Consider the following 10,170-nt stretch of genomic DNA (forward strand, 5'->3'; position numbering starts at 1 on the left):
GAATTCAGACTGTGTCTCTAATCCCAGGGCTTGGGTGCAGTTCAGTTTCTACCCAGAATAGTCTGATTTCTGGATGAATGAATTTTAGGATTTATGGTTCTGGCGGTGTTTTTTTATAAGAGACTAACCTCAACTATTGCATTTCTGGACCTAGTTTCTTATTGGAAGAGAAGAGTGAAAAAGGAAATATTGAGTCGCAAAAGTCATTATATGTATTGGCAAGTAGCATCACAGAATGATGCCAAACCTATTACAAGCTAGGAGGGGCTGGGGTGCTGGAGTGCTAGTACAGGGCTTAAGGCATTTGCCTCACATCCCACCAACCTGGGTTTGAACACCCTGGTACTATATATATTGTTTCTCGAGTTCCACCAGGCACACTCCTGAGAACAGAGCTAGGAGTAGGAGCACTGCCAGGTGTGGCCCAACCACCTTCCCCCACGACCAAATATATATAAATATATGTACATATGAGCATATGTGTGTACATATATCTTTGAATAAGCGAGGAAAGAAGCTGTGCAAAATAGCCAGATCTTGAACTTCCCTTGGAGCCTACGACCTTGAGAAAGGGGCTGGGGAAGGCCCGACATTACATAATAATGTGAATAAATTAGAATCAGAATGTCTGATCTATTCCCCTTGTTTTACAGATGAGAAAACTGAGGCCCAGAGAGGTCAAGACCATTCAGCAAGCTAGGGTGGAGCCAGAGCCCCCAGCAGGCCTCCGGGCTCCCAGTGCTAATTTACTCCTTCCACATCACCCAATATGAGCCAGTCAGTCAACAGGTATATGTTTAGTGCTGCTCAGGTTCTGACCACTTAAAGTGGACTCAAGATAGGAAGATGTACTTTTAATTATTGAAGGCAGTTAGGGGTACCCCAGAAATGACCGCTGGACTATACAATAGGTCATAGAAGTACTGGCTGGATCTGAAATGGGAGGGAAAGGACTTGTGTTGATTGAGCCCCAGGTCCCATGAGAAGCTCTTTCCATATGAACTTTCATATACTCCCTGTGGAAAGCTAAGGTTTTGAGAAGTTAGATGTTGTCCCAAGGTGACATGGTGTCTGTGTTCCAGCCATAGTCTGTACCAACTCAGTCTGACTCCAGAGGTACATGAACTGCTCTCAAGGGAGTTCTAATCTTGTAGGTGAGAAAACTGAGGTCGTAGAATAGTTGTAGAGATGAAGCCAGCAGTTGTGTTACATTGGGCCAGTAGGGGCTAGGCCAGTATATGTTTCCTAAAATTGAACTCTCCTGTGATGGTCAGTTCTAGATACAGAAAATCAGTTTAAGGCTTTCTAATCTGTATCTTCTTTCTGAATAGCTAAAGCCACTAGAATGAGGAGTAAAGAGTATGAGGGTGTTGGAGGGTGGGGAGAAATCTCCAGACTTTCCTTCCTAGCCATGTTAATCTTTTGCTTTTAACTCAAAACTGAAATAAGGAATAGACCTGTTCCTAGAAGCAGACAGCAAGAACAAGGCCCAAGTTTAGAATTCCTAACTCTGTCTCCACCTTGTTTGTGCCAACTTAACCAATGAGCCATAACAGAGTTTTTCAGAATCAAACACATCCCTTATGGAAATTGGATGACTCAGTGGGCTCCTTCTAATGCTTTGGAAGAATGAATTCCTGATGCAGTATGATGCTGAGAGAAGCATTCTCCTCGGGTATCTGAGTGCCCATGTTGTTTCTCTGGAATGGGCAATTAGAAGCAACTTTATTTTTTCCATCTGGAATTTGGGAGTTTGTAAATGCAGTTTGATAGACTCGTTATGGTACTGTTTTACTAGAAATCAACATTATTTTCCATGTCTTTTCTCCCAAGAACTGTGTCACTTTATGAAAACCCATGCCCCATCTTTCGAGCAGAAAGTGGGGCAAATAAAATATTGTGAGGCTGCAGGATTTCTTTTTTTTTTTTTAAATATGGAACGCTTCACGAATTTGCATGTCATCCTTGCGCAGGGGCCATGCTAATCTTCTCTGTATCATTCCAATTTTAGTATATGTGCTGCCAAAGCGAGCACAGGATTTCTGATTTTATATATTTTTGGCATCTGCTGAAGTGAATGGTCATGTACCGCCCATTTCTCAGGTGTGGTGAATAAAGCTATTGTCTGCATTCTGTCCTCATCTCCCTGTCTGTTCTCAGCATTTCATCATCCAGGATACTCTGTTCCTCACCCCTGACAGTGTTCTCTTCCCTAATGCTTTGATGAGATTACCAGTGGCAGCATTGTTTTTTGTCACCCTGGAACAAAAGACTCAAATCAGGAGATGGGTGTGGGCCAGGGAGGGTATGAGTACAGATGGCTGAGAATCATGTACTGTGGTTTCATCCTACATGGCAGATTAGGGCCCAAGCTTGAGACTGAGGGGGAGGGCTCTACTCCACATGGACTTACCATATTTGCCGGCATATAAAACGACTAGGCGTATAAGACGACCCCCTAATTTTGCAGTTAAAACATAGGTTTAGGCCTATATTCGTTGTATCAGACCGAACATTCATGTGCTGCATGTGTTCCTGTGCTCATGTACCACAGTGAGCCAATCACAACAAGCGAAGGTCCAAAGGTTATACTGTAATAGACTTCCTCTCTGACTCTGACCAATCTGAGCAGACTTTTTACAGTGTAGATTCGGGTCCAGAACATTGTCTAATTTGCATGCATAAAAAGCCTGCTTGGATTGGCTGAGTTAGAGAGGCGGTCCGAGTAGCCTTGCAGTGATTGGTGCAGGATCGAGTTGGAAAATTTGTTTTGTGGCAATATTCAGACAATTTTCGTTTAGCGGCATATTGAAACATTTTTCGGGATAGACTCGGCGTATAAGACAACCCCCGATTTTTGGTTGACTTTTTTTTTGTTTCAAAAATCGTCTTATATGCCGGAAAATACGGTAGTGTCTTTTCAAAGTAGTTTGCCATCCATGATCAGGTGTGAGAAGTGCGGTGCCCACTAAAGCCCAAGTGTGAGAACTGCTGAGGTCTTAGGAATTGTTGGTGCCATTTCTGGGCCTGGTTCTTCTTCCTGTACATGTGCCTACAGTTTTAGCTCTCATGTTCATCAGCAGGTCACATTTCCATAGATTCATTAAAACAGATCACCCAAGCCAGAGGTAGTGGAGTGTTTTCTTTGGCTGGGTTGTTGTCTTTCTTCCATTCCTTCTCTTTTCCTTGCCTTCTCAAGGCACACAGTCGGCCAGAGCAGTGGCTCAAATGAGCACAGGCAGGACCTGTTATGATTGTTCATGTGGCCTTGGTGTCTGGCCAGGTTTCTTGCCTTGGTTTTCATTTCTTGTCCCCTCTCTCCTGGACAACTTCAGGTGCTGCCCCTTGTCTGTACTGTTTTTCTAGCACTTTGATGAAGGCTGTTGGTTCACATGGGTCCAAGCTGGGAACAGAATTTCTAAGAGACTGATCCCGGAATGGCTGTGAGCAAGCAAAGAAAACAGGAATTGGCAGGCAGATGTGAGCAATTCTATAGCTGAAAGAGGCAGTGTAGGAGCTGACCTACGCCAGGATCCTGGTTAGAATATGAGGCTGGAGGGATATCTATGCAGAAGGCACTGACTTTGAGCGGATCCAGCCCTTGTGAGCCCTGAGAGTTAAGACCACACAGCAGTGACACTGGTTTAAAAAAAAGCCTCTTGGAATTCCGCCTCAGCACCCCAACCTCATTCCTGATCTCTGTGTCTGTTTTCCTTTCAGCTTTAACTTCTCCCAAACCGAACTTGATGGGTCTACCCAGCACAACAGTTCCTTCCCCTGGCCTCCCCACATCTGGATTACCAAATAAACCGTCCTCAGCATCGCTGAGCTCCCCGACCCCAGCACAAGCCACCATGGCAATGGCCCCTCAGCAGCCCCCCGCACCGCAGCAGCAGCAGCCCCAGGTGCAACCTGCCCTGGCACCTGCAGCCCAGCTGCCACCCACACCTCAGCTCCCGCCGCAGCAGCAGCAACAGCAGCAACAGCAGCCACGGAAGGACAAAGACGGCGAGAAGGTAAAGGAAAAGGCACATAAAGGGAAAGGGGAACCCCTGCCTGTCCCCAAGAAGGAGAAAGGAGAGGCTCCCCCAGCTGCTGCAGCCACCATTTCCACCCCACTGCCTGCCATGGAGTATGCGGTAGACCCCGCGCAGCTACAGGCCCTGCAGGCAGCCTTGACTTCGGACCCCACAGCGTTGCTGACGAGCCAGTTCCTCCCTTACTTTGTACCAGGCTTCTCTCCTTATTACGCCCCCCAGATCCCCGGCGCCCTGCAGAGCGGGTACCTGCAGCCCATGTACGGCATGGAAGGCCTGTTCCCTTACAGTCCTGCCCTGTCGCAGGCCCTCATGGGCCTGTCCCCGGGCTCCCTACTGCAGCAGTACCAGCAATACCAGCAGAGCCTGCAGGAGGCCATCCAGCAGCAGCAGCAGCGGCAGCTGCAACAGCAGCAACAGCAGCAGCAGCAGCAGCAAAAAGTGCAGCAGCCGCCGCCGCCGCCACCGCAGCAGCAGCAGCAGCAGCAGCCCAAAGCAAGCCAAACCCCAGTCCCCCCGGGGGCTGCTTCCCCAGACAAAGACCCTGCCAAAGAATCCCCCAAACCAGAAGAGCAGAAAAGCGCACCCCGTGAGGTGTCCCCCCTCCTGCCGAAACCCCCCGAAGAGCCAGAAGCGGAGAGCAAGTGTGCGGACTCCCTCTACGACCCCTTCATTGTTCCAAAGGTGCAGTACAAGTTGGTCTGCCGCAAGTGCCAGGCGGGCTTCGGCGACGAGGAGGCGGCCAGGAGCCACCTGAAGGCCCTCTGCTTCTTCGGCCAGCCTGCGGCGAACCTGCGCGAGATGGTGCTTCACGTCCCCACGGGCAGCAGCGGCGTCGGTGGTGGCGGCGGCGGGGGCGGCGGTGGCAGCGGTGGCGGCAGCGGTGGCAGCGGCGGGAGCGGTGGCGGCGGCAGCTCGTACCACTGCCTGGCGTGCGAGAGCGCGCTGTGTGGGGAGGAAGCTCTGAGTCAACATCTGGAGTCGGCCTTGCACAAACACAGAACAATCACGAGAGCAGCAAGAAACGCCAAAGAGCACCCTAGTTTATTACCTCACTCTGCCTGCTTCCCCGATCCTAGCACCGCATCTACCTCGCAGTCTGCCGCTCACTCAAACGACACCCCCCCACCCCCGCCGGCCGCCGCCCCCTGCTCCTCCTCGTCCTCCTCCTGCTCCTCCTCGTCCTCCTCCTCCTCTTCTTCTTCGACCTCCGCTGCCCCCCATGCCGCCACCTCCAGGAAGTCTTGGCCGCCAGTGGTCCCCCGGGCTTCGGCCTCGAAGCCCCCTTCTTTTCCTCCTCTCTCCTCATCTTCAACGGTTACCTCAAGTTCATGCAGCACCTCAGGGGTTCAGCCCTCGATGCCAACAGACGACTATTCGGAGGAGTCTGACACGGATCTCAGCCAAAAGTCCGACGGACCGGCGAGCCCGGTGGAGGGTCCCAAAGACCCCAGCTGCCCCAAGGACAGTGGTCTGACCAGTGTAGGAACGGACACCTTCAGATTGTAAGCTTTGAAGATGAACAATACAAAAAAAAATGAATTTAAATTAAAATAACAAACCAATTTCAAAAATAGACTAACTGCAATTCCAAAGCTTCTAACCAAAAAAAAAAAAAAAACAACAAAACAAACAAAAAAAAACACACAAAAAAACAAAAAACAAAAAAAAGGAAAAAAAAAAGAAAAAGCGTGGGTTGTTTTCCCATATACCTATCTATGCCGGTGATTTTACATTCTTGTCTTTTTTTTTTTTTAATATTAAAAAAAAAGAAACAACACCCTTAATTAACCCTGTTACATGTGTCCTTTTGAAGGTACTATCGGTCTGGGAAATCGAAGTCCGCAGGGCCTCCCCCAAAGTCCTTGGAGCTTAACCCCCCTTGTATAACTGCCCCCACATTGATAGCACAGAGGAGCCCGGCATGCACTCTATGGGAAAGCATTCCACCTCATTACAGTTTTCAATTTCTTGCTATCTTAGCATTCAGATACCAATGGCTTGCTAAAAGAAAAAAAGAAATGTAATGTCTTTTTATTCTCAGGTCAATCGCTCACACTTCGTTCTGTTTTTCAGAATCATTTATATATATATATTATTTTTTTCAATTTCGGGCTTTTTATTTTTTGGTTTTGTTTTGTTCCAGAAAAGATTTTTTTTTTTTTGGTTATGTTTTGTTAACTTAAACAAATGGGCAGAAAGTATTTGAAAAAAAAAACAAAACACAAAAAACAATGTGAACTGCTTTAGCTTTCTGGGGATTTTAAGGATAGCTTTTCTGCTGAAGCCAATTTCAAGGGGAAAAGTTAAGCACTCCCACTTTCAGAGAGAAAAAAAAAAACCCACACACACAAAGAGTGTTGAGGACTTGTAGCTTAAAAAAATAAGTTTTAAAAACTGACTTTCTGTATTTATGATAGATATGACCATTTTTGGTGTTGAGTAGATTGTTGCATTGGAAATGAACTGAAGCAGTATGGTAGATTTAAAAGGAAAAAAAAAAACCTTTTGTGTACATTTAGCTTTTTGTATGGTCCAGCTGACAGCTCCTCATTCGATGTTGTCTTGTTCATTCCTAGCAGATAGATTGCAAAATCCGTTGATTCGCCTAAGCTTTTCTCCCCTATGTCCTTTAATTCCTCCCCCTTCCCATCCTATAATCTCCCACTTAAGGTAGCCACCTTCATTTCTTAGAGGGTAGCTGCAGAATTATTTTATAAAACTAAAGAATTTCAAAGGGTTCTAGGGGTCATTAGGATCCTTATGGATTATTTTTGGTTGGGGAGTTGAAACTTTTTAAAGGCATATAATTCTAGTTACCTATGTCTGTTAGTCTTGTGCATTTAGTTTTTATTTACCCTCCTGTTAGTGGTTTTTTTTTTTTTTTTCACGCTTTTCCTCCTTGTTTTGGTAGATGCTTCAAATATTCTTTTCCTAAATGAAAGCATTTGTTTCGGTTTGTGTAATTGGGCTGCGTGCTTTTCTTTTCTTAAAAAAAAAAAAAAGATTTTGGTTAGGGGTTTGGTTTTATTGTTTTGTTTCCTCTCTCAGAAAAAGAAATTTCATGCTTTAAATAAAATCCAAAGACACACCCTTTCACTGCTGATGCAGAAAAAAGGGAAAGGGTTCTTGTTACTTGAGAATTTGTTTCTAATTTAAACAAACAAGACTTAGTTTAAGGAAAGAGTAAAACAAAAGATTCCCAGGTTGTTATGTGCTTCTTCTGCAAGCAGAGAGGCAACTATTAATAATGATTCCATATACCAAAAGACACATTTTTTTACTTCAAAGTTTTGTCCTTGTGTTAGGCAGTCTGAGCGGCGAGTGATCCAGAGCGCAGCCAACGAAGAAGCAGATAGCAATGTACAGAAAGCAAAAAAGGAACCGTATGTGAGGCACTTGTGTTTACATTAATATTCATATTCCTGTAACACATAACACAATGCAACACTCCCCCTTTCTCATCTTAAACCAACGGTTTGAACTTTGAAAGGAAAATTTTGTGCTGCTAACGTAGATTTTTGGAGTCAAATATATGCTTTGCTGTTTCACTTTCATATCCAAACGTCAACAGAAAAAAAAATCTCCCTTTGCCCCCCAAAGTGTGAAATCCTTCTCCCCTTTATTCTCTTCCTTATGTTTCAAAAGGGAACTTTCAAGACTGTGAATGCAGATTCCATTGGCCACCTTTTAGGCTTCCTTCCCCAGTGCTGAAGCCACTCATCAACTTTGCAAAAGACTGGAGCATTCCAAGATCTGAAAATGGATTTTTTTTTCCTTTTTTCTTTTTTAGCCGGGACTATTTTATTTTTATGAATTTGTTTTTTAGTTTAATGAAAGAGTAGATCCTGAACTGTTGTACATATTTCTAACTAGGCTGATGCACAGTGCAAATTCTTTAAAAAAATTTTTTTTTAAGTAGAAATACTAAAGAATACCATCTAACTATTCATACCAGTATCCAGTTGTAGCATAAGGTGTCAAAATAAATACGCAAAACATTTGCTGTTTTAACAAGCTATTCTTTTAATAAAAATTGTATTTCTCCCTGTGTTTGAGATGAACATTTTTAAATTTTAAAGTTGTACAGTTTTTGTTTTCCATTATTTTATCTTGTTTGTAACTCTATGAAATATATATATATATTTTTTGCCATTTAACTGTTGTATGTTACCCTGTCTGTCTCATATAAAAAAGAATTGTTTTTGTTTTTGGTTCTATGTGATACCAATTAACAATTTAACACTAGCTTTACCTGTCAAATTCTGCTAGGTCTTTTCTGAAAACTTTGTTTCTACAAATGATATTGCTTGGTAATAGTGCAATTTCTATCCCTTTCCCTTCCCTCTCAACTTTAAGTTCACTTGTAATTCTGCTATCCTTTTTGCAATGAATTCTTTTCCTTCCTTCCTTCCTTTTTTTTTTTTTTTTTTTTTTTAGCTACTATGCCATCCTTCCTCTGCGAGGCAGAGTGACTGTCAGTGTTTGTTTCATTATGCCATGCCTTGACCTGTGGGTGTATTTGGCAACAGCAAGGTGGTTAGGTAGATTGGCAAAATCTACTCCCACCCACCAGTGTTCCTCAGTGAGTTATGTGATCGTTTTAACCTGGAGTGGGTTGTATACTTAATGCTTTCCTCTACAACTGTACCACCCACATCTAAATGCAAAGTAAGGAAAAGTCAGTCCCAGCATTGACCCAGAAGTAGCAAAGCACTTGGTGATGGTGAAAATTAGAGGTCAAACATGAACAGGATGGAAGTTTGTGGGCTGACCTCCACCATGGCTATGACTAGTATATCATTCACAAAGCATGAATCCACTATAATTCACAATTGTTTGGATTGGTCTCTTGGAGAATTTACTCCCGTTTGCTGCATAGTAGGTAGCTGAGTAGAATATCTCAACTCACTTTTAAAATTAGTTCTTCACTTTGGTTGGTTTCTTCCCCTCCTTCCCAAATACTCCACATTGTGGGTTAGTGCTAGACACCATTTAGTCATAGGACCAAATGACCCAAATGGGAGTTATGTCATCCATCCTTTCATCCTTCCAAAAAGACACTTAAGAAGGAAACACACATGGAAAAGTATAATAAATAATAAATCTAGGAGGATTTTTTTAAATTAAAAGCTATTTAAAGAGATGAATGTGGCCAAAGTTTTACACAATTGAAAATAAAGTAAAACAGACGGCATGTGTTTAAACCTGAGTTTATCAGGCATGACAGGAAGTTGCAGGAGAGAGAGACAGTGACCCAAGCCAGTGCACTTGATATTCATGGACATATATTTTTTTTAAATAATAAATTAAATTAAACATTTTAAATAGAAACATGAGTTGGTTGATTGTTGGCGCTGATACTGCCCACTGTGAAACAAAGCTTTGACTAGAATTTTTTGGTTTGTTTACTTTCTTCGGGGGGGAGGGGGGCAAGTTTGGGTAGGAAAGAAAGCATAAATGAACGTGACCCTGAGGTGAAGAGGTATATGAACAGCCTTTGCAATGTACAAAAAAAAAAAAATTTAAAAAACAAACAAAAAAAAAACAACAAAAAAATAGAGCAAGTGAAACCAAAAATGATGTTCTTGGTGTTTTTCTATAATGTAGTCTTGTTAGCTTTTTTGTTACTGTAACAATGCTGATCTCGAACTGTACCAAAATACATGGAGACTAACAAACAGAACCACATGGAACTTTCAAACTGAAAAAAAAAAATTGTCACAAAAACTTTGTTGTCATAGTTAAGTTGATTGTAGATGGTAATTGAATATACTCCTTTGAAAATATTTCATCAAGTATGTTTCCTGCTCATTGTGATACATTAAAAAAATATGAGCAAAAGTTCCTGTCTTCTGTCACCAGAATGTGTGTGTGTGAGGCCGGGGGGTGGGGGGTGTGTAGGGAGAGGGAGAGAGAGATGAGGTTAATGGCTACAGCATCTTGAGGACACTTACTTCAAGCAATTCTTTGGTGTTTTTGAATATCCTGTCTTTTCCATTTCCTGGTACATGAGCTGCCCCAGGTTTTACTCCTCCTGCAGATAAAGCCTGACAATCTATGTCTCCCAAAGTAACTGATTTGGGAGATGGGGAGAGGGCACAGATGATTTATTTATTTGTTTTTGCACACC

General features: G+C 43.4%; 1 protein-coding gene and 1 non-coding gene across 2 annotated transcripts in view; one reads left to right on the plus strand and one right to left on the minus strand.

The window, feature by feature from the left end:
* Positions 1 to 9,881, plus strand: part of ZFHX3 (zinc finger homeobox 3) — a 221,710-nt gene extending 211,829 nt beyond the window's left edge. Inside the window, exon 10 of the mRNA XM_049786326.1 lies at positions 3,721 to 9,881. Within this exon, the coding sequence (XP_049642283.1) occupies positions 3,721 to 5,546 (1,826 nt within the window). The 3' untranslated portion in view covers positions 5,547 to 9,881. The remainder of the gene's footprint in view (positions 1 to 3,720) is intronic.
* Positions 1,929 to 2,035, minus strand: LOC126029024 (U6 spliceosomal RNA). The gene has a single exon (XR_007502685.1). It is a non-coding gene; the product is annotated as a U6 spliceosomal RNA (small nuclear RNA).
* Positions 9,882 to 10,170: the final 289 nt, after the last annotated feature.

Source organism: Suncus etruscus, chromosome 14, assembly GCF_024139225.1.
Source record: "Suncus etruscus isolate mSunEtr1 chromosome 14, mSunEtr1.pri.cur, whole genome shotgun sequence".
Taxonomy (NCBI): domain Eukaryota; kingdom Metazoa; phylum Chordata; class Mammalia; order Eulipotyphla; family Soricidae; genus Suncus; species Suncus etruscus.